Genomic DNA, 24,511 nt, shown 5'->3' on the forward strand with positions numbered 1-24,511 from the left:
TAGACACACAGTAGGAGCTAGGGAAACGGTAAATTAAAATGATAAAATTTACCAAAGATCTGTTGTAGACTTTAGGTATTGCACTACAGCTGATGCAATATACTTTTCCATCTGTTCCAGTGTTTGTCCAGAGATGCTTCAGGAAACATAGTCCTACAGTACCTGGGCACATCGGTAAGGATGCTTTCTTGCACCTAATTGTAGTTAGTCCTACAGGTTTAGAGTCTCCTGTCCTCATGGTGGCTGAGCAGGCTGCACAAATTACTGAATCTTGAAACTGATCTATGAAATAATCTTTAAAGAATGACTTCACCAGTTTTCAACTTGCTTTCTATGGGTTTGTTTTAGGCTGTAAATGTACATTAATGCTTTTAAACTTCCATTTGACTTCCCAATTTATCTGCTTCTAGCTGAAAAACGTCTCCAGGTCACATCAACCAAAGGAGTTTTTTATTATTAGGAGTTCAGATGATGTCGTCCGGGGGAGCTTTGGTAAACCAGGTTGACCACGATTACAAACTCCATAGTAAGACCAACAAGATAACATGATCTGTACTGAAGGTTCCTCCAAGTGATGAAAAAGTAGAGCGATATTTTAATATAGGAAAGTCAAAGGGAAGTTTAATGGCATTTGTGTACATGCACTACCCAAACTAACACCAAGTTTAAAATCAGTGAAGACATCCTTACAATAATAATATTAAACAGTAGTATACAAATCTTCCAGAGGACAAGGGTTTATTCCATATTCAATGAGCCCATATACAGCATTCACCTGTTCAGCACAGTCCATCAGTTTTTGTTCATTCCAGTATAAATAACTTCTAATGAAGACTCATATTTTTTATTCTTATTTTTTTTTTTCATGTAGTTTAAGCTCCGGGTTTTGTCCAAGTTGGCTGCAGAGTTGAACTCCTATATGCCAGAGAAAGTTCCAGAAGACACCAGCAGCATCCTACGCTCACCAATGCCAGGCACAGTGGTGGCTGTGTCAATTAAGCATGGAGATAGGGTAACACATCCAAGTCTGTATGAGTGAATGCTGTCAAGATTACTTACCTGCAGACAAGACCTATAGCAGTTTGAAACACAAGGAGAATGTCAGTGAGCTGTGGTAAAAATAGGTACAGAAATCTGGTAGTATGGTAGACATCATTCTTAAATTTGGCAGCTACCCAGCAGTAGTTCACATAAACCATATTATTACATTTAAAACCTACTAAGCTGTTTGTCTTCTCATAAAAAGCACTTCATGCTACGGCACACAATATTTAGGCAACAGGGTCCAACATTATGTCTGTGCTTTTTAGCTGCTGCTGTGAACAGTCAATTCCATACAGAAACAGGTTTTCCCAGTTTGGAGTGAAGGAAGTCACCTCACTAATGCTGTCATAGCTAAACGGGAGCAAATTCCTTCCACCCGGTGGAACAGTGGAAACTCATTCAGTGTGTTTACACTGACTTGGCCAACTATCACCTGATTAGTTATTTCAGGAAGGCTGATTTCTTAACTGTCAAGTAAACAGGAAAGCTGGTTTCTGAAGTCATGGTAGGGAATTAAGTACACGTCATTTTTCCCAGGTAAATTTCTTCCACAAAACTCTGATTTCTCTGCCATTTATACCTATAACCAGGTTTCTAATTGGCTTTCTCAACACAGCATGTGCATAAAAAAGCCTCTAGACAGAAACCATGTTCTAATCTGTGTTTTACATGTGTTGTAATGCATCTTTCATGATATGCTGCTTAGTTAAAACAAAGGACTGAACTCTAATATTACACGCCATCATTCTTACATACTGTTACTGTGTGTTGTGTGTGTGTGTAGGTTGTGGAGGGTCAGGAGATCTGTGTGATTGAAGCCATGAAGATGCAGAACAGTTTGACAGCTGCCAAGCAAGGAAAGGTAACCGGGTGACAGTGGAGTTACCGTTAATAGTTATTAAAGATTCATTCTTAGACTTGTAGTATTAATCGAGTGAGTTGCTCAGTTGACTGATGCCAGTGCAGTTGTTGGGAGCAAATTAAGGAGTAGATACGTTTAACTCCGACAAGGATAAAGTAAAACGCTGTATGGTTGGTTTCAGTTGTCGTATTTTAACGTTCAAACCGTGTGTGTGTGTGTGTGTGTGTGTGTGTGTGTGTGTCTTCAAGGTTAAAAGTGTCCACTGCAAGCCAGGGGAGACGGTGGGAGAGGGAGACCTGCTGGTAGAGCTTGAATAGAAGAAAAACTTCTGCCCACTGATGTGCGACATATGAGCTTTACTCCTCTCTAGTTACACAGATGAAGACGCACACTGAGAAATGGACTGTTGTAAAGGCAGATGTAGATTGCAATTTCAGTTTATATGCCAACGTTTTTGAGAGATCTACACAGGGAATGTCTGCTGCCTCTCCAGTGCAATAGCAGGACATAAGCTGCTGCGGAATTTTTCAGCAAATTCCATTCATTTTTTTTGTACTGGAGTGGTGGCAGATGGATCTTTCAGAACCTCACTGGAGAAAATGAAGACAGGCAGTGGAACTATATTCTTGTCCTAAATATCTTCCATTTTTCTGTGTGAAGTTTGTCCATACTTGGTGAACAAAGCTGGATTTACTATCTTCCGTTTAACCACACAAACCTATTTCTAAATTGTTCTGTTAAGACTGGTTAGTTCCATCTGTTCATAAGAAACTGTGAGATTTGATCTTTAACATAATCAGTGCCCTTTAAATCACCACATGGGCCTATTTATTTGCAGGAAACTTTCATACACAAAAATGTCAAACATTGCATTTTAGATGTGAAACATGTGTTTTCCCATCTGAAGAAAGGCCGTCTCTTTGGTCATAACTTCTGCAACAGGTGTGGACCACTGCGAAAAAATTCCATATTTGTATGAGTGGTTTATGTCAGAGGACACAATTTACATAGTTGGAGGCCACTTAATGTAAGGTAGTAATAAAATTTGCAATTTGGTTGAACTAACCTAAAAGACTTTTTACAACTAATAAAGTGCTTTCTTTTCCTCGATGAGTCTGAATGAACTGTCAGTGGCAATAAAAGATGTCTTGCCATGATGTATGAAGCTGATGTGAATTAATAAATAAAAATAAAAAAATTAATCTACATTGCCAGAAACAAAATGCATGACTTTTGCATGATGATGATTTAACAGCTATCAACAACAACTATCCAGCAGTGATGCTGGGCCTAACAGTTGATCTAAAAGGTGGTGATGGGTTAAAATTCAGGAATCTGTGCATATAATCACTGTCATGTTGAGAAAAAAAAAGCATAGGACAAACTCATTTCTGACAGTGTTGAAGGAAAGTGGAAAAATACAAAGTCATTACAGTACTTGCCTAAAAAATGCTTCAAATTTAAGCCAATTCAGGTAAAGTAATGCATTGAAAGTAATTTCTCTGGGCATTAATCTTACTGAGTTACTGATAAAACAATATTTACGCTACTGAACTTGATGCTTTTGATAACATGAACATAATAGTCTGATTGTAAATGTTCTGCAGAAATCTCATGTTACATTCGTGTACAATTCAAAAAGAGCCACTTAAAGAGCAGAGGGAAAAAACAGTCAGAGGAAAAGAATTTATTAGACAAAGAAACACAAACCCACTTTCAAACTCATTAGAAGAATGTGTCCATTCATTCACAGCGTTCTCATTTGTTACATTCTCTACTCTGCATTTTTACATTATGAAAAAGCTATTTAGACATTTAAAATGTCTAATGTCTAAATCAAAAGCTGAAGCCTCTGGTACATAACGTGGGAGCAAAAGTGTCATAATGAGCCATCTCAAGCATCATTGGAGATATGGATTTCTCATGGTGGTCAGCTTACACCACACGTAATGACATGTTGACCTGTTAAAAAAACTATGATACGATTTCCCTTCAAAAAAAATTCACACAGCATGGACTAAACTGGTAATGCTAAAGAAAATCTCGCAAATATATTACTAATTACATTCAGTTAAATCAACAGGTTGTGCTCTCAAACTCTACCACCAAAACCCTACTCATACATGATGTTTCAATTTAAAAATGTAAAAACACACTTACTGAAAGCCAGCTGCACCTGAAACAGTACATAAAAATCCATCCAATTTCAGAATATTGTAAGGCAGCAAAATCCATGCAATAAATATTGCAATGGAATCTTTGTTAATGCAAAGGAACAAAAAAGACAACTGTTAAAAAAAAAAAAAACTGTGCTGTTCCTTTGTATTGTTCTGTAGTTTTACCTGGTCTCAGTGTTGATCCTGGGACGTGGAGCACTTGTTTACATTTTACCTGCTGAGTGTTGCGATTGGGGACAAAAGAAAAGAGAGTACAATGTGAATTTTGATAAAGTGAACTATGTATGGAGAAATTTGTGTGGCCAAAAGCTGAAAATAAAGATGTGAGCAGACCGAATAGGAAGGCTGATAAGAGAAGCATGAGTCAAGTCTGACACTGAACTTGCATATGTTCCCCTGGCTATTTTCGCAGCAACTTTTTAAAATGCTAAGTCAACATGATCAATTCAACGTACTTTTTTTTGTTTTTTTACGTATTACAACCTCAATGGGTTTTTGTAACTACTGCCTCACATTTCCTAAAGGGACTGACAGTGCAGGAGCGTTTTATCATAGCATGATGCGTTCAATGTCTGCTGCAAATGAGAAGACAAAATAAGCTGCTAAGGAAAATGAACTGCCGCTTTCTTCTAGTGGACAGGGCTGCATTCTGAACAGCTGATACCCCTGGTGTGTGTCGCCCTTAATTGAACAGACACTAGCACCACTAAGTGACTGGACTGTGGCTTTCTGTTAGATCCAAATTCTAACAGTTTCTGAAAGAGATTTTACAACTAGTCCTGCATTATGAAAGCTGTCACATTGTCTTTCTACAGAGCTGAAAGCTGAACCTGCACCTCCTCTGCAAATTTGTCAGCAGTGGACTCGAGTGTTCACAATACAGTAAAAATACTGAGGAGTACTGACCTATTTTGACAGTATTGAAATATGCAACTGTACACATACACACACAAACATACACACTGCAGATTAAACAACTTTTGCATGAATTGTTTAAATAACTCATGCAAAATATATGAAAAGTATGTTTTTTTTAAAGGGCTTATCATTTGTGGACTGTGAACACAATCGGTCTGAGTGACAGCCCCCCCGCCCAAAGCTTTTCCTGTTTAATTACATCTGCAAACACAGAGGGCAGGTCTAGAAAAATGCAGAAAAAAAGCTTGACATGAAAAATGACAATCTGTACAACATTACAACTGAAGTTTACACCTGCCCACACACAACACAAGGAGAATGGCATCAGTCTGAGGCTGCTGAGAGAGAGAGCGAGAGAGAGAGAGAGAGAGAGAGAGCGAGAGAGAGAGAGAGAGAGATAAAGGTTCAGGGCGAGGTTCAGTTCAGTTTGACAGAGGTCAGTGTTCCAAAGGATGAGAGGAGAAAGCAATGTTCAGCCATATGTTATAGTCTGTTGTGTTTCGATCCTTTAGTCCACTTTGACCACGCTGTAGATCTTGGTGACAAACCAGAAACAGGCAAAGAAACCGATTGTACCTGGGGACAGAGCAGAGAGCTTTAATAGCAGTAGCTTTATATGTCTCACATGTTAGCATTGTAATTCTCAAGCTGTTGCCACTGCAGGACTCACTGAGGAAAATGCAGTTTTTCTTATAAATCACCTGACTTCATCCAGTGGTGTAACATGTTTCACTAATAATCTAGGTTTAATAGTGTAACCTGGCTGAATGTCCGCTAGGACTGTTGTACATGACTATGCATATGTTAAATTATAAAGAACAAACCTGTCAAAATATCCTTTTTTCAATGCAATTGTTTATCTTTTATTCGTTGCAATGTTTATTATGATTTGATAATGACTAATGACTTGATCAATGGGCCAAATTGCCTTTACTTCAGATCCCTGGGCTTTTCCTGCAGCATCTCTTCCCAGCTCCTGTCTTACAGCATCTTCCAAGTTTAAACATTTAACTATTTAAACATTTAACATTTAATTATTTAAAAGAATCATGGAGAATATATAAAAAAAAAGTTTATGTTTCTGCAGCATCCTGACTTTTGATCTTCTCCCATCACTCACAAAATTAGACAACGAACAGACTAATTTTCAGATTTATAAAGCTATGGGTATGGCTGGTCATGTTTTATATATATTGCCCTATAATAGAGTGCAGTCCCTCAATGAACATAAATTCAAAAACACCAAAAAAAAAAAAGGGATTGAACAAACTTGCAAGATCATGTGGAATTCACCTGCATGACCTTGCATGACCACTAGTTACTGCTACAGACCATGCAGGACCATTCCCTGGTGTACTGCACAAAAGCAGGGGGTAAAGTGTTTTGCACAACATACGACAATGTGATGGAAAACACATTAGCTGACAAATCATTTTCCACCACAAAAACACACCCAGCAAATGACTGAAATGTGGGGACAAGAGAAAAGACATGTAAGATAGGTTCTTGCCAAGGGCTTTAGGGAAAATGTGTTCGTATTTTTTAAATTGCTGATATCAGCTAAAATAGCTTACAGCTTAATCAAATGCTGATCCTTCTATATTTTTACTCCATTGCCAGTCATCAATCTGTGGGTGGTATGTAGTGCAGGCTATTACAGAGGCTCATCAAACAAAGCTGTGCCAGCGTGGTGTTCAACCGAATCCCAGTTGTACACTCTTTCAACTCTTAAACTGATTTTGGTGTATATGTATAAACCTGACAGTAGCCCCCCCCCCACACAATTAAACTTATGAACAACAATGCAACTAAGAATCAACAACAATTAATTTGAAAAAAATCCAGTCAATCCAAAACTTCTTTCTCATTAACTTACCAGTGAACAAGAAAAAGATGAGAGCCATGATCATGGTGTATCCAAAGTACAGGATGGTGCTGGCCAGTCCAGTGATCTGCAGCTTGGAGAAGAAGTAATGAATGGCATAGACCAAGAAGTATACAGCAGTGAAGCCGCTGGTGAGGAAGGAGCGCCACTGCCAGTGGTAATCCTGTGAAGAGAGGAGATGTACGGGAACAAACACTGTTTAAATAGGAGTTAACGAGTAAGAGTGAAACACGAATCAGGACAAAATTAAATGGACGGAAACAGAAAGTATTGCCACCAATGAACCTTTTCCACATTTTGTTATGTTACAGCCTTATCCCAAAATGAATCAAATTCATTATTTTCCTCAAAATTCTACTAACAACACTCCATAATGACAACATGAAGGAAGTTTGTTTGAAATCATTGCAAATTTATTAAAAATAAAAAACAAAACCAATCACAACACATGTAAATAACTATTCATCACCTTTGCTTAATTGTTTGTTGAAGCACCTTCAGCACCAATTACAACACACTGATTTATGGGTAGTTTCACCCATTCTGCTTTGCAGTCTCAAGCTCCATCAGGTTGTGGTATTTTTTAAGCCGTCATTATGGGGTATTATTTGTTGAACTTTGAGTAAAAACTTTAATTTAATAAATAAGGCTGCAACCTAACAAACCATGGAAAAGGTTAAGTGCTGGGAGTACTTTCTGGATGCACTGTACACTTATCAGCGTACATTATTTCAACTATTCGTAAGATCAAACTCTTTATAAACCTTATAAATAATGACATGATTGCTGATGGTGACATTTACCTCAGCACATAAGTGGAAGTAGCAGAGCAGGATTGTGGCCTCAGAGCAAGTGATGACCAGGATGATGAAGACAAGGAAAAGGAAGCCAAACATGTAGTACATCTGATGGGACCTGGAGGGCACAAATAAACATAAACAAAAATAAATACAGCTGCTTAAATAAATCACACAACAGAAATGCAAGTTCTGAAATAAGCTCTCCAGAACTGATTCTAGTAGGAAAACGAATGTCTATGTCTATAACCTGTGTTCCCTGAAGAAGAAAACCGAGGTACAACACAAGTGTAGGACATAACACCCTCGTGTGGCCTGGCTAAACACACCTTCATTCCCACTGTAAGGTTGCAGCCCCACCTGCACATATAAGGCTCTGTCACCACAGAGCCTTATACCACCCCTCAATTCAAAAGCTGCTTTTCACCCAGATGGTCTTGAGGTAGGGCAGCATAGTGTTGTACATCATTCCTCTCCTTAAGGGAACAAAGGTTATAGACATAACCAATTCACTCAGTACAACACAAGTATGGGACATATACTCAGACCCCACTTAACAGCCCTCAAACCCAGGGACAAGATCCCCAATCATAGACGCAGCAGAAACAACAGAATGACCCACTGGAGAAGCTGTTACATCCAGACTGTAGAACCGGACAAAAGTCTGCAGAATATAAAATATTCGCAAGCTCAGTTTGTGTCCAATCGAAACTGAGCCAAGCAGCGATGAAAAGCGTCAATTCTGTGGAAAAGACACACTCGGCTGGTCATGGAACAAATCTCCAAACATGAGACGGAGCCAGTTTGTCTGTTCTTCTGCCTGTTCTCTGGAGGTTGCTACCAGAGCCCAGTCATCTAGATAGGTGTTTAAAACATTTTTCCCCAAAGAGGAGACAAGACTGCCTCGACACATTTTGAAAACGTTCAGGGAGCTACAGCAGCACTAGGGATTCGTAAACTGTCCCCTTGAATGGAGTTAATTGGTGGTGCAACACCGCTTGGGGCTGGTCCCCTGAACAGAAGATATCTTCCTCTTTAGTGCCAATGGAAGAAGGGCAACAGTGCATCCTTGCTGCAGCAGCCTCTAGGCATCCAGCTAGGTGGAGTGAGTCCTTCTGGAGGCCGCAGTGATGCTTATAGCGGTTAGTTCAGTTAGCACAGCTAAACAACAACAACTGAGGCTGTTGCTGCCAACACCAACAAGAACAGTTAAACTAATTCTGAGGAGTGAAGAGAGGGGTAACTAGCAGTAGCTACTCAACTTGAAAGCATAAGGTAACCGAGGTGAAAGTGCATAAGAAATGAGGGAACTGTAGTGATAGAGGCTTATATGTGCATGCCGGTTGCACATACGTCACCACAGGTCACCAGCCTTTACGACGTGATTAAAAGTGTCTCCAGGTGTCCCATACATGTGTTGTATCTGAAGTGTCTGAAAGGGAACCACAACTTTCTCACCAGATGGAGTTCAGTATGAAGAACAGTTGAATAAATATACATCCAAAAGGCAGAATTCCTCCCATGACGATACCAGGGAAAGGTTTAGTGTAGAACGACTGGTCTGGGATTTGCCGAGGAATCTGATTAGTCCGTACTGGGTGCTCGATACCCTTAAACCATCAGAGAGAGAAGTACACATTCACACAGGTGCATTAAGACATGCTCAATCAGCTCATTCTTTCTGCCAACCACCACAGGCATGAAAAACAGTCAAACTACATAACAAATGAGCACTGGCGTGAGGACGGTTGGGACTGAAGTTCACTTACCACTTTCTTGAAGCCAAAGTATGCTCCTATAAAGGTAAGTGGCACTGAAATACAGAACCAAAGAGCCAATATGGCTACCAAGGTCCCAAAGGGCATAGCAGCTGAAGAACCTTCACCCCACAAGATCAAGTTCATCACGAAGAAATCTGCAAAAACCACACTGAGCAGAGAACAACAGGTTGTCAGATGAGGGATCAAGTGCTTTCTCAGTGTTTTGTGTGAACCAGCTTTAACAGCCTTACCCAGGACATAGGAAGGCTGTCAGTAACACGTTGGTCTTCCACTTCTCACCTCCAAACGCTGATAATAAACCAAGAATAAAAGGTTTTTAGAGATCACAACACATCTGTCCCTCCAACATTAGGAACCATATTTTTTCCTCACTTACATTTGTAGAGCCGAGCGGCCACATATCCAGCAGGAGTTCCCAGAAGAACCCAAAGAACCACAGCACATGTCATCAGAGCCCCGCGGTTCGCCGGAGAGAGGAACCCAAGACAGGCAAAGACTAGAGGGGGGAGATTCCTTTTTCAGAATTTTAAGTTAGGGGAGGTTGCTTTAGCAGCCCGCAGACACAGAATTTGTGTAGGTGGATCTCAGTGATGTGAAAGGGTTTGAAATCTGAGTTATGAAATGTTGGCTCATATGCATAATCTATTGTGGCCCTGAAAGTTCAATGCACTCCAACTCTCAATGCACTAGGAAACATATGTAAACAGCCAAAACACAAGCAAACAACTTTGCCAGTTTGACAACATGTGCAGTATTTCATAAATGCACTGCAAATACAATTTCTTTGTTTGGTCGTTAGTGCATTGAGCTCTCAGGACCACTATACTAACAATACAACTGCACAACATTTCATAAAACATTTTGTTTTCAGTTAAGTGAAAGTCAGTTGTGTTTTGCATCTCTGGGCCTTCGTGTATTTAAACTTAAACAATATATAGTAAACACTCTCACAAATCCAAGATATGTACAAAGCTGGAGAGGTTTCTGTTAAAAATACACTGGCATATCTAAAATTCAGAGAAGCTGTTTCTTAATGATGTCAAATGCATCACTGACATTGACTCTTACACCATTGGTTACTTATCAGAAGACAAATACTGATACTGGAATCACTGTGCTTACAAAAAGTTGGGATGTTAATCTCATCATCAGTATCCACCATTTGTGCTGGACTTCTTTTGCCCCTCATCACAGGAGCCACCTGTCAGGCAGTGTCACTCTAGTTTTTAGTAATTTTGGAGAGGCTAAGTAAGACATACAAAGTGTGACAAAGGTCATAATGAAGATCTGTGTTCCAGAGCCAAGGAAAACCGACAGCAGCATCCCCTTCCTGGGAGGTCGGAAAACGTCTCCATGAACCAACTTCCATCCAAACTCCTCCTGGGCGTCCTCCTGAGGACCAACACATATAAATAAATGTTAGGAGAGATTCAGTAGTTTTGAAAATAACCAGGCTTATTTCTGTGACATATACAAACTAAATGGATGATGACACGTAACTTTTCAGACAAACAGCAGACTGTTAACAGTGCTACTGTCCCAGAGGTGAAACGGTGGCTGGTACATAAGTGCTTTTAATCTTGGCTGTAACTATGGGCAATTATCTGTCATCAGCGCCAAAGTTTTCCCATCAGCCACAGAGTCAGGGACTCACCACGGAGTCCATCTGATTGTATCTGGCGATGTCTTTATGAAGAGTTCTCAGCATGATCATGGCTACCATTCCAGACAGGAACAACACAATCACCAATGAGTTCATTATGCTGAGAAAAACAAAACAAAACAGTATCAGTATGTGTTAATGGACTCAACAGGTTAGCTGACGGACAACAGGGTTGAGTTATGGGTAGAATTATCATATACTGTATATCGTTATGACAGTGAAGGACATATGTACTGTTTGACATGTAGAATATATAATAAAACCAAAATAATAAGCTTGGAGTGGAGGGAAGAAATAAAAGCACCTGACAGTCTCTTTGTTCGTTGCTTTTGTTTTAAATCCAGTGATTGTTCTCTGCTCTGACTTTTTAGTGTAACTGAAGGCAATGCAAACTGCTCATACCAACAACTGCTTATTTTTAGGCTCTCAGATCATGATTTCTACAATTTGTGTGTCATTAATGAACATCATTTGCAAACAATTTCTGAACAATCTAAACAATAGGCATAATTTGTTCTTCTTGCGAAAACACGTTTTTCCTTATACTTCACTTGAAGGTGCTGGCACAAATAATTTACACACCAGTTTAAATCTAGAAGCACAGAAATCTCCTTAACATTAGCATAAACAGCTAACATTGTATGTCTAAAATACTGCAGTGACTTTGCCCCAATCTTTGTGGATTTAAGCTTAGCAAAAGCTTTAGCTCATGTGCTCCAAAGTTTCCCAGTTCTCTTTAGGCCCCCTCCATCTGTCGGGGTCCACCATCTCCCAAGCTGCAAATGATGTTGAGGTGAATGGATAAGATCAGAAAGGCTAAGCAGAGGATAGAGTACCTGCGGCAGGTGAGGAACTATTTTTTAAATGGTAAATGGTCTGCACTTATATAGCGCTTTACCACTGCTTCTTATTCACCCATTCACACTCACAATCACACACACACTCATACACCGGTGGGGGAGCTGCTATGCAGCTGGCCAACACTCACTGGGAGCAACTAAGTTTTGCTCAAGGACACTTCGACATGTGACCGGAGGAGCCGGGGATTGAACCCAACTGTGAAAGTAGAAAGTTCACTTAATGCATGTCTGTAGCGGCTCTCTTCTGTCTGATTATTAACTGGGTTTACCATATTAACGCGTATAGATCCGTTCATATTTTGTTGTGACATCTGGAAGCCGCACAGTTGTTCTAAGGCACAGTGTGTTTACCTTACAGTCTGGAACTTGGTCTTTCCCAGGTTCACAGAAGCTGACGGGCGCCAGACCCGGGAGGTAGAAGCCGGCCACTTGAGCCAGTAGTGTAGCTCCAAGCAACCACAACAACATCTTCACCTCGGCTAATTGTTACTAAAATAATGACACACTATTTTGCTCCTCTTCGCAGTTCACACTGCATCTGACATTCCCAGCCCCGAACCGCTTCTGCAGCGGCAGACACGTCACATGCCGGAAGTCCTGCTTTGTGAACCATGGAATTGTGGGATCACACGTCAAAATGTATTTTGTTATGTTTTCACATAACAATAACTATAATAATAATAATAATAATTCAATTTTCTACCAATAAATTTAACAACTTTTCAGAGACAAATATTCTACTTTTCTTCCACTACATTTATTTGATAAATTCAGTGACTCTGATTCACATTAGTTATGCAAAATACAATATGGTCACATACCAGCAGTGCAGTAAAGATTGTCAAAATAAACTCTATGATCACCAAATGCCAACTTTAAAGTGTTGAACACTTTTTTGCATTATAAAATAATCCTATAATATCATACTTACTGATGGGAAATGGTGAAGTAGTTTTTTTTTTGTATTTTTGAGCTAATACTTTTATACTTTTTCCTAATTTAATGGTCTGCACTTATATAGCTATTTTTTCTACCTATTGGCACTCAAAGCACTTTACACTGCTTCTTATTCACCCATTCACACTCACAATCACACACACACTCATACACCGGTGGGGGAGCTGCTATGCAGCTGGCCAACACTCACTGGGAGCAACTAAGTTTTGCTCAAGGACACTTCGACATGTGACCGGAGGAGCCGGGGATTGAACCCAACTGTGAGATTGGTGGACAACCGCTCTACCTTACTGCGTCACAGTCGCCTCACACAGTTTTAACATGTTCTTGAGAGCTACCAATGACAAGAAGCTAATTCTTTGTACGTGTTAGATGCTGATTGTCATGCTGTTTGCTTCTCTTTCCGAAAATTATTTCAAATACCACGTAGATGTCACAAGTGCTTTACACGTGCAAAGCTGGCAGAGCTTCTTCCTGACTCATTATCAATTTAACAAGGCTTTTTTAGTTTGTATTTAGTCTGTAAAATCACTCTGTAGTGTCCCTGAATGCCTCACACAGAGGTGGTGCTGCTTCTGCTGCTGGAAACTCACACAACACTTTCAATGTAGACATACTGTTATTTTCTTAAATACCTTCAGCGGAAGATGCTCTGCAAATACACTTGGTTAACTCTTACTGGCCTTTCTACATTAGAGAGAATGTTGCATCTTGTTACCTGAACCACTGGATGTTGGTGTGAGGCATAGACTCCAGGATGTAGTCCCATCTGGATGCCCAGCGAATATTTTTGTCCTCCTACAAATACAAATTCACACAAATCTTTATTTAATACATTAGATTACAGTAACATTCCTTTATCCTCAAAGAATGATTCAGGAATTTCGAAGCTGGTCTTATTACAATGAGGATGTCCTTATACAATATTGATGTACGTCACACTCTTACTTGGTAGCTACAAATGTCGCTTTTTGGTAAACACTAAAATTTCAAATTGAACACAATTATACCATTCAAAACCACTGGAGTTCACATGTATTATATTAATCAAGATGTGTTGAGTTTGTCCAATTACCTTTGAGCCCCTAAAAAATGGTCTCCGTTATAATTCCAACACAATGTAGAAATATTTTTGATAAAAGCCTTTAATTAAAGACAGTATAGGCACTGAGCACATCTCGACTGTTTGATTTGAAATGTTGGGTGCACAGTAAAATAATGACGTGAACTAAGGTGAAATAGAAAATAGCAAGTAAACACACATACTGTGTTTGGCCCAACAACTTATCTCTACCCACTCGCAACAAAGTGTGAACAACAACTGACAACTTTAAAATGACTAAGCTCCTACTGACCACGAAATTGACAGAGTAGGTGTATGGGATCTTGAACACTCCTGTGTGTTTGTTTTTCAGGAACTTGGGCCCTCCAGAACAATCAGGGCTGTCATCACTTGGGTTTTCATAGCTGCACAAACAATGAGAGACAAAAGAGAAAGACTTCAAACCAAAGTAAGGCAGCAGCTACCCCAACTCCTGACTGAGGTCTGATCTCACTGCAGGCAGAATCTACATGATGAGGAAAATCAGGTCATCATATTGTTGTGCTAGTCTGCGGAATGGAGGCTTTTTCCACCAGGGGACAGCACTTGAGCTATCTGAGCATCCACAAAACACAAAGTTACAGCTGATTCATTACCTTTTGGGTTCAATCTTAGCAGCAACCAATCGAGCTCCAAGCTGTTCATGCTCAACAACGTGGTAATGGATGGTGATGTCAACATGGTTAAAGATGTAAAACGCATCCTTTTCATTAAAGTTAGACTGAAAATCAAAACAAAACAGACATTTATCAGTTAGGTAAATAAAATAATGTGACTTATCTTACTCTTCTCTTCAGATGGATGTGACTGTGGGGACTGAGACTGACTAACTGAGAGCCAACTATTTATGCAATACAAAGTAAAACATATTCCATGACAATAGTTTGACAGATGCTAAACTTACATACAAAATCTATGCATGAAGTTTTAAAGTAATCCTCCACTCAAATGCTCAGGTTACTGCAGTTATTAGCTACTGACACCTCACTGATCAAAACTTACTGTGTGATCATGAACCCCATGAATTTATGTCTTTTTGTTTTATGTATGGTGGAGATTTTGGGAATGTTTTCAGGGTAAATAAGAGTGTGTGTGCATGTGTATGTGTGTGCGCGTACATGTGTTAAGATCCACTCACATTGACCACGCAGGCATCTTTGGGTCGACCTCCTTCTGTGACATAACAGCCGATGGGGAAACCAGGATTACAAAACTTCTGTCCATCTTCAACATCATAACACCAAGTGACTGGCATGTTATCCACAATCCTACACACACAAACACACACACACACAATAATAACAATACAAGAAGTTATTTTGATCTTATAATTTTTTTGTTTTTATTTAAGTTATAAAATTTGTTGTTGGTTATTTGATATTGTTGGGTTGTATTTTTAAATTGTTTTAGCTCTGGTAAATCTGGAGGAAGATCAGAATCTATCTATCGGAATCTTTAGATACTAGAGAAAAAATGGCTGCAGCTTATATGGAAACATGTCCACATGGTGATGGTCATATATGAGTCAGTTATACATACCAGTGATGCTGGTAGTTGAGTAACATGCCTTTCTTGAGAAAATCCAGTTTGGCTTTGTCTGATGGGTTGTTGGTGTTGTAGGTTTTCATACATACCGCCTGACACTCTGCATTCTTTTTAAAATCAAACTGACATAAAGGACACACACTGTTAGCATAAGTCTACATTTACATTCTACAATGCAGTAAAGACACAAAAAATATATAAGTAGGCTTCAGTATGTCAAATCTAAAACCATTTCCCTGTCTGTAAAAAAATCATATATTAAACTCCTCAACAAATCAATTTAAATTTAATCAGCACAATGATATGTTGCACAAAGAATACACCAACAACTTTACTGCACTTTTGGCTTTATCAGATTCTCATTTCTACCACCACTGTACATTGAATTAAAATTCCCGTTTTGTCTGAATATGATCCAAGTACAGTGACAGTTGACTCCACCTCCATGTCATCTATTTATTTAAAGGCTGTTTAGTGTATAAACAACTTTTAACTGTTTCTCATTTTGGGTTTGATGCCAGCAACATTGTAAACGCTAGGCTGGATATCTGTTGCAGAGATAAGTGTTTCAATACTTCTTAGTCAAAAAGGACACTTTAGATGAACACAATGACATGCTTCCCATCCACAATTGTCTTTTCAGATATCAACAATGGAGTTGTTACTAGTCATAATGTTCATTTAAGAAATCCAAAATAAAAAATAACAAATCAACATATCCATATTGTTCCATATTGTACAATTCCTATTATGACTAGTCAAATCTCTTCATTGGTTTGACAGAGAACAACAGAAAACTACTTGTTTCAGCTTAAACATAGGATGGTACCATTAAAAAGCTTTCCACTGTGTCTCTTAGGACAGTACTCACTAAGATTCTGCCTAGCTGTTATGTCTGAAGTACTAAAAATATATACAATATGAGGAATAGAACAATGGAGGTATATAGGAGGGAGGTCACATGACAGACAGACAGACCGAAAGACTGAATGGGACATGTCATATACTTTTAGAAAGCTGCTGTTCATAATTTAACAATGTAATCTAGAGAAATTAAAATGTTGGCCATTTAAATTAATCTTACTGTCAAAAAAATATGCTGTTAGCTTCCCTGACATTCTTATGGTCATCTCGACTGTAGTACCTAATATTCCCCAAAATAAGAGCTATGTTGTCATGTTATGGGAGGAGCCAATCCAATTCAAATTGATAAAATTAGCTAAATTTGAGCAGGGTGTACATCTCCTTTAAATATAACCACTTAAAGACAAATGTGGGTGTCAGTAGCTGCAGATGAGTATTACCTTATATGGCGAGGGTTCAATTCTCTCCCCAAACAGAACCTGGCCCAAATTCTCAGAGGGACGTTTCATTTTCTTCTCTGAGCAGAAGTCAAACCTGCAAAAAAGGAAGGGCACTTTTCAGAGTGTTCATGTATTCAACTGCACAAGAACACAACAAACTGCATTAAGGAAAAACTTTGTATTAATCTAAAACTCAAAAAACCTTATCTTTATATCCAGAGGTTTTTGTTTGTCTGCTTTTATGAGGTTGCATGAGCTTATCTGGGTATTTATTTACCTACAGGGATGATCAGAATATATTAAATCTAAAATATATTATATCTGGTGAGAAAAATTATACAAATAAAATCAATAAAAATTTCTTGACTACACTTTGAACATTTTTTAACGCATTTCAATGTAAGAATTTCCACTAAATAGTGAAACTGTCCAATTGGCCTATTCTTCATTGACAGAAAAGACTTTAGTGAGTAAAGCATGCAGCTGCATTCTGAAGTTTATTTTTATTTAATGGCTAAAAAGGCTGAATAATTACCTACATATCAAGGTCAGCTTAAAGTGCTACTAATACAACTGAACAACAATAAAAATGTAAAAAAAGGTGCAATAAAAAAATCTACAAAGATGGTCATGGTGCAGTGCTACTTACGCTGTATATTCATATGGCAGAACAGACTCCACTGAATCAAGTCTGTTCACAAAAAGCTCGATGGTCGACTAGAAGAAAAAACAAAGCAGGCAGATACTCGTTAGAAAAAAAGCAGGAATGCCGCAATCCACATTTTGTGTTTATGATGTTATATTTTTTATATTTTTTCCACCTTGTCATGAGGACTTGCTGACATGTTAGAATCTCAACAGCTGTGTGATTTTTCCATAAACACCATGGTGAATACTCCGGATACATAAGAGGCTGTGTTTCTGTGTTTAATTTAAACTTGACTCTTTAAAGTAGCTTTCTATTTAATTGCATTACTGAAATCCTATATAAACAAGTAACTCATTTTCATAGTTCAAGTAAATATGGAAGCCTAGGGGGCAGCTGTAGCTCAGCTGGTAAAGGCAGGGTCCAGGGACCACAGGGTCAGTGGTTCGATCCACAGTCCTGACTATATATGTCAAAGCCCGGAAGAAACTGGCGAGGGATGTGTCAGGAAGGGCATCCGGTGTAAAAACTGTGGCAAATTGACTTGCGGACAATGATCCGCTCTGGCGACCCTGAACTCACGGGATAAGCCAAAAAAAAAAAAAAAAAAAAAAGTAAATATGGAAGCCACAGTTCTTCTGTTCTGTCTCACAAAAACCAAAGCAGCTCCTCCATCATTTAGGAAAAGATAAAAGAATTTCTTAAGAGACTGAAATGTTCAGTGTAGAATAGTTGTCAGGATGCTTCCAATGATTCATGGGCAAATGCAGTGTTTCTCCATATATACAATATACCTGCATGGGCCATCCAAGTATATTTACAGCCCCCACATGTTTTTGTCCACCCCTTTTTTATTCTAAGAGAACGACAATCTGCAGTTATCACCTAGAACGTGATTTTCCTTCGCTCTACTGCACCTGTAGACTACCTATTTGCAGCTTTTCTCTTCAGAAACTTCCAATGTTTACATCAAATTGCAGCCAGTAGGTGTTAAACAATAATGTGTGCGAAATATTTAAATACAAACAAATGGTAAATGGTCTGCACTTATATAGCGCTTTTCTACCTATTGGCACTGAGAGGGCTTTACACTGCTTCTCATTCACCCATTCACACTCACAATCACACACACACACTCATACACTGATGGGGGAGCTGCTACCCAGCTTGCCAACACTCACTGGGAGCAACTAATCTGGGGTTCAGTGTCTTGCTCAAAGACACTTCAACATGTGACTGGAGGAGGTTGGGATTGAACCAACTGGACAACTGCTCTACCTTCCTGCACCACAGTCGCACCACAAATAGCATACACCCCTCCCCCCATCAGTTAACATCACGAATATAATCAAATTCTACGGGAAACATTGTAATAAATTAAAATGTATCCAAGCTAAAGTTCAGAGTATGGCCTAAAAAGCTAACATGGGATCATCTGGGGGCTTACATAGGTCACAACAAAGATCCTAATAAAACCAACAATGTGATTCCAAAGAAAGCCAATTCCTATAACCTATTAACTACATTACAATAAAATACATATTTTAGCTTTGCAGTCACGTGTGTTATTTATTGTACACTTTGACTGTGCACCCTTTTTAATTACTCGGCAAAGCTCAAGTGATTTGTCTTTCAAAGTGAGGTTGAATGTGATCTTTACATATGAGCATTATTGTCAATTATGGAGACAGACTGCAAAAAAGCCTTGTAGCGTTTTCTAATGATTCACCTGGCATGTGTGCTATCCAGGCTAACGAAATGTCTTTAGTATTTTAATTAACACTAAAGCTGGATTGCTGTTTGGGTGTTTCAAATTTTCTCGTGACTCCATTTACTGATGACAGTCTTTCGAATTGATTGGTGGTCGCGTAGTTACGACAGATGATGAAAACACAAAAAGTTAGTCGACAGACTCAAAATGCTAATTAAATTCAAGTGTTTTGTAATGTAAAGAAACAACTGAAAAAGTGACCCAGGCAAGGTTCCGACCCTCAACATCTATCGTTACTACGAGCAACCCCCCGGTGCATTGCGGGAGAAGCTTACCAGTTATCGGAGTCACGAGTAAATTTGAAACACGGGGTTCGCGTAATTTCCGTTAGAATGGCTGTCTGTTTTGGCTACAGTTAACTAAGCTAGCTTGCTAGCTATCTGGCTAACAAAGTAGAAAGTTCACTTAATGCATGTCTGTAGCGGCTCTCTTCTGTCTGATTATTAACTGGGTTTACCATATTAACGCGTATAGATCCGTTCATATTTTGTTGTGACATCTGGAAGCCGCACAGGTGTTCTAAGGCACAGTGTGTTTACCTTACAGTCTGGAACTTGGTCTTTCCCAGGTTCACAGAAGCTGACGGGCGCCAGACCCGGGAGGTAGAAGCCGGCCACTTGAGCCAGTAGTGTAGCTCCAAGCAACCACAACAACATCTTCACCTCGGCTAATTGTTACTAAAATAATGACACACTATTTTGCTCCTCTTCGCAGTTCACACTGCATCTGACATTCCCAGCCCCCAACCGCTTCTGCAGCGGCAGACACGTCACATGCCGGAAGTCCTGCTTTGTGAACCATGGAATTGTGGGATCACACGTCAAAATGTATTTTGTTATGTTTTCACATAACAATAACTATAATAATAATAATAATAATTCAATTTTCTACCAATAAATTTAACAACTTTTCAGAGACAAATATTCTACTTTTCTTCCACTACATTTATTTGATAAATTCAGTGACTCTGATTCACATTAGTTATGCAAAATACAATATGGTCACATACCAGCAGTGCAGTAAAGATTGTCAAAATAAACTCTATGATCACCAAATGCCAACTTTAAAGTGTTGAACACTTTTTTGCATTATAAAATAATCCTATAATATCATACTTACTGATGGGAAATGGTGAAGTAGTTTTTTTTTGTATTTTTGAGCTAATACTTTTATACTTTTTCCTAATTTAATGGTCTGCACTTATATAGCGCTTTTCTACCTATTGGCACTCAAAGCACTTTACACTGCTTCTTATTCACCCATTCACACTCACAATCACACACACACTCATACACCAGCGGGGGAGCTGCTGTGCAGCTGGGCAACACTCATTGGGAGCAACTACAGTAAGATGGGGTTCAGTGTCTTGCTCAAGGACACTTCAACATGTGACCGGAGGAGCCCGGGATTGAAACAACTGTGAGATTGGTGGACAACCGCTCTACCTTCCTGCGCCACAGTCGCAGGGGTTTTACTTGTATCTCACTGACTCTTTCCACACTGTGGTGTTTGTACTTTTACCTGCTTCTTGCACCATTGCTACTGTTTTTCAGAGTGCTGTGGACCTCTCATCAGGGCCATTCTTGTCAAAGATAACAAAGCTCCAGTTACTCGGTTGTCCTTTCAGCCTTCAATTTTGTCCCCAACAGTCAATAAAACTGCGACATGATAGGATCAAGCTTTTTCCCAATCAAGCTAGATGAATGTCTGTAATTGCTCCATCAAATGTTCTGGAGCAAAACATCAAGCTTTTTGTGTTTTTCTGCACATGATAGGCCTTGTACAGGCTTTATCAATCATATCAAAATCACAAAAATAGTATATATTTTTTAAATAGTGCATTGTGCAGTTTCTACTATCCATTTTAATTTAACCATGATATAGTGGGCAGCTGAACAGAATAAATTGTTCCAACTGGCATATCGCACACTACTATATGATGCATTTTACAAGCACAATGCCCAAAGTTGCAATTTCCTTCTAATGGAAGAGTGAATTATTACCCCTACTATGTGGGGGGGTGTTGCTGATGTTACTGACTGTTATTTATGGTTGTACAATGCTTCTATCATCAGCTTTTCAACAGATTTTATTTGGCTGATCAGGTCTGTGTACTACCATAGGTCTTTTTATATGGTAAATCGCAAGGCTAAAACCAAGTGTTGCCATCGAGAACTTTTTTTTGTTTAAATAATCATACATATGAAAAAAGGTGCTATTTTCTAGGGTGTATCTTTAGTGTATGTACAGTAAATTTAAATACCATTAAATAAAAACTGAAGTCTTACATATTTTTGATTATAAAAGCAAGTGTTTTCAATGGCCTTTTTTCCTTATTGACCTTGCTGTGCCAATACTTTTGGAAAAGTACTGTACATCACCTTACAATTAGTAATATTAACAGAAAATTACTACATTGTTGCACTGTGATCACATTGGCTTAATGAATTACATAGAGATGTCTTTGAAGAGTTAAGTTTGAAAATAAGCTTTTTTTTTTGAAATGTCCAATTAAGAACTCTTTGTCACTGCACCTTCCTGTTGATATTAAAAAACAACAGTCCAGCTGCAACAGAAAATTGTACTTTATTAGTTCCAGTTCATCTACAGCTTTACTAGCCAGGAAGGCCACGATGGCTGACCTTTTCACAGTCATCAGCTGGTATCATCCACTTAGATTTCATAGCATCACTTTTTTTCTCTTGGTGCTTTATTTCTGCTAACTTACAGCAACAAATCAATCAAAGTTGGGAAGAGGATGTACTTTGATGATTTTGAGTAGTATTACCTACTTAACAATTGGAAGACAACACCAATTAGTGAAAAATACAGTAGAAAAGTTCTTTGGTTGATCAAAACCTTAAGGCAGTTCTCTCAGTTAATGTTGAATCACACAGAAATGTATTTAAAATAAGAAAGGTCAAATACTGTATACATTCAATTTCACTCATCAATAATGAAAAGGTGAACATCTGTACATTGCTTGCACACACTATGGGTGTTTGAACTGTATCTCTATACTGTAGATTGACAACTCTTTTGACACATGTCAACTCCAAAAATGCTGTAGTGTTGTAAACAGTGAACAGTGCAGGCCTTCTGTGGAGTTGCTGGGTTAACCTGCTTGAGGCCCAAGGACAAGAATTAAAATATATTTAGAAATATGAACCATGTACATTTTGACATACAGAACACACTTTAAAGTTCTGACATTGTGCTATTGTCCCTTAGTGGTTCATTTTCCAAAAACTATTTGCAATGATATGATTTACAACAAACCAATATACACACAATGAATCTCTGGTAACAACAAACTAGTCAAAGCAATTCCTCACATGGAGAAATCAAAGCTCTTACTCCAATTTTAATTTATTGTAAAGGCTGCATACTCTTTAGCCAAAAATGGTTTTTATATTAAACATAACATTCAAATGTTTATCCAAAACATTTTACCTGGACACATTCAAATAAAACATTTATTTGACTGCAGTGCCATTAAAGGGGAACCAGTAACCTTAACACTGTTTAGTGGCAAGTGGAGCTGATTTAAGTTCTTGAAGATGTTATATCTCTTATCTGAAAGGCTACATCATTTTTGACTGAGAAATCTGAAGCACTGGGGGTCCTGGGTATATAATCTATGTGGAGAAATGGATGTCACCCATGTTAAACTGGAGCAACCATCCATCAACAGAGGAAGTGCACCGTGACACAAGTTGCCAGACTCATATTATACAGTCCTTACAGCACTCCACAGGGAGTTCAAGTTTTCTGACAGATGTGATACTAATGGCACACAGGTGGTCTCAGTGACCTACGACCTAATGACCCCACTGACTTTAAATACCACTGACTTCAAACCAGTCAGTCAGAACTGTAGAAGCTTTTCAGATGAGGTGTGAAACATCTTCACGAACTAAAACAAGATTTGTTGCCACAGAGCAGCATCTCTGGGATAACCATAAATTGTAAGATTAAGAATCTTTACAGACATTGAACAGTAACTTTATGTGCTTCTAAGATGTGTGTGTGTGTGTGTAAATGGTAAATGGTCTGCACTTATATAGCGCTTTTCTACCTATTGGCACTCAAAGCGCTTTACACTGCTTCTTATTTACCCATTCACACACACACTCATACACCGATGGGGGAGCTGCTATGCAGCTGGCCAACACTCACCGGGAGCAACTAAGTTGGGGTTCAGTGTCTTGCTCAAGGACACTTCAACATGTGACCAGAGGAGCCGGGGATTGAACCAACAACTGTGAGATTGGTGGACAACCGCTCTACCTTCCTGCGCCACAGTCGCCCCTGCTCCCTGTCAGTCTATTGTCAAATGTAGGGCTAACTACTTTAGGCTTGCTTTTCTGACATACAGCACTCTTGTCAACCTGTCTAATGCAATGTTCCTGAATCGGGACATGTAGTGTCCAGCGCCAAAGTGTCTGGCCCCAGAACACAGACTGACTAGGTAAAATAACTTATTTTATTATTGACCTAAAGTTAAACAATCATGGCCACTGCACACACATGACTGACTTCAACAGCATGGCGCATTTTTAAATCAATAAGCATACTGACAGAGTAACTGCAGATACTTCCACCTACAACAAGTTTCAGGTATCAGCCACACAGTCCCTCCACCTGGGCAACTCAAATGCACAGGTGGAGAGACTGAAATATTTCATGTTTTCGGCCTTTGACCTCTAACTATTAAACACAGCTCAATTTGAGCACAGATTTAGAATTACATGGGCATTATGTCCCATCCTGCAGGGTAAACATCTCATTGTCCTTTCGATCCCCTTTCGACGGCCTGTAGTGTAGGGTGGTTTGATGAGAGAACTCAGGCAGCTGTGAACTGTTTCATACAGTATGTCTATAAGTGTATATCTCCTTTCATGTGTCTCTTTGACTGTAAGTCAGTGAGTCTTCTTAAGAAGCCTTACATATAATGTCCCGTGGACAGTTTTGCAGTGTGCTTCAAATATCATCGTAATCTATTTTAACCAACCATAACCAGTCAGTCATTATTTGACTTGGTCTCAGCTTTGTATTTCCCTTGTCCATTTAATCATAGTCTCTGGAGATCTATAGAGAAAGATGAGTTTGGAGTAAAGCTCCTCTTCAAGCTCCAGCTCTCCAGTTTCACGCACCTGAAAAACACAGACCATTAATCTGTGTACTACTACTAAGAGA

At 39.0% G+C, this 24,511-nt stretch overlaps 3 protein-coding genes across 8 annotated transcripts in view; 1 reads left to right on the forward strand and 2 right to left on the reverse strand.

Moving 5' to 3' along the window:
* Positions 1-3,063, forward strand: part of pcca (propionyl-CoA carboxylase subunit alpha) — a 17,471-nt gene extending 14,408 nt beyond the window's left edge. For all 3 annotated transcript variants that reach the window (XM_067527517.1, XM_067527527.1, XM_067527536.1), the window contains 4 exons: positions 121-174; positions 872-1,012; positions 1,829-1,906; positions 2,155-3,063. In XM_067527517.1, the coding sequence (XP_067383618.1) occupies positions 121-174; positions 872-1,012; positions 1,829-1,906; positions 2,155-2,223 (342 nt within the window). In that variant the 3' untranslated portion in view covers positions 2,224-3,063. The remainder of the gene's footprint in view (positions 1-120; positions 175-871; positions 1,013-1,828; positions 1,907-2,154) is intronic.
* tm9sf2 (transmembrane 9 superfamily member 2) lies at positions 2,724-20,147 on the reverse strand. Of its 3 annotated transcripts, none has more exons than XR_010916397.1 (18): positions 19,852-20,147; positions 17,545-17,612; positions 16,896-16,989; positions 15,586-15,713; positions 15,185-15,314; positions 14,643-14,767; positions 14,300-14,411; positions 13,663-13,742; positions 11,119-11,227; positions 10,724-10,856; positions 9,841-9,960; positions 9,695-9,752; positions 9,453-9,612; positions 9,142-9,293; positions 7,690-7,801; positions 6,878-7,049; positions 4,249-5,577; positions 2,724-2,858 (listed from the first exon to the last, which is right to left on the reverse strand). XR_010916397.1 is itself a non-coding variant. In XM_067527581.1 (17 exons), the coding sequence occupies exons 1-17, from the start codon at positions 19,966-19,968 to the stop codon at positions 5,510-5,512; spliced, it is 1,938 nt and encodes a 645-aa protein (XP_067383682.1). In that variant the 5' UTR covers positions 19,969-20,147; the 3' UTR covers positions 3,579-5,509. The 3 variants fall into 3 exon arrangements, 1 of the variants encoding a protein (XP_067383682.1); XR_010916395.1 differs by lacking the exon at positions 2,724-2,858 and adding an exon at positions 2,973-3,072; XM_067527581.1 differs by lacking the exon at positions 2,724-2,858 and having other exon boundaries at positions 3,579-5,577.
* A 1,732-nt stretch (positions 20,148-21,879) lies between these two features.
* piezo1 (piezo type mechanosensitive ion channel component 1 (Er blood group)) overlaps positions 21,880-24,511 on the reverse strand; it is an 82,116-nt gene continuing 79,484 nt past the window's right edge. For both annotated transcript variants that reach the window (XM_067527504.1, XM_067527495.1), the window contains exon 54: positions 21,880-24,468. In XM_067527504.1, coding sequence (XP_067383605.1) covers positions 24,358-24,468 — 111 coding nt within the window. In that variant the 3' untranslated portion in view covers positions 21,880-24,357. The remainder of the gene's footprint in view (positions 24,469-24,511) is intronic.

The sequence above is a fragment of the Channa argus genome, chromosome 1 (genome assembly GCF_033026475.1).
Source record: "Channa argus isolate prfri chromosome 1, Channa argus male v1.0, whole genome shotgun sequence".
NCBI lineage: Eukaryota > Metazoa > Chordata > Actinopteri > Anabantiformes > Channidae > Channa > Channa argus.

What these genes read in the sequence shown, in the direction of transcription:
- tm9sf2 (XM_067527581.1), bottom strand. Translation starts at nt 19,968, where the DNA reads ATGTTGTTGTGGTTGCTTGGAGCTACACTACTGGCTCAAGTGGCCGGC. An exon ending in CCTACTCTGTCAATTTCGTG is followed by an intron (nt 13,743 to 14,299) that starts GTCAGTAGGAGC and finishes TTGTATTTGTAG; the next exon opens with GAGGACAAAAATATTCGCTG. An exon ending in ACCAACATCCAGTGGTTCAG is followed by an intron (nt 11,228 to 13,662) that starts GTAACAAGATGC and finishes TGTTTTTCTCAG; the next exon opens with CATAATGAACTCATTGGTGA.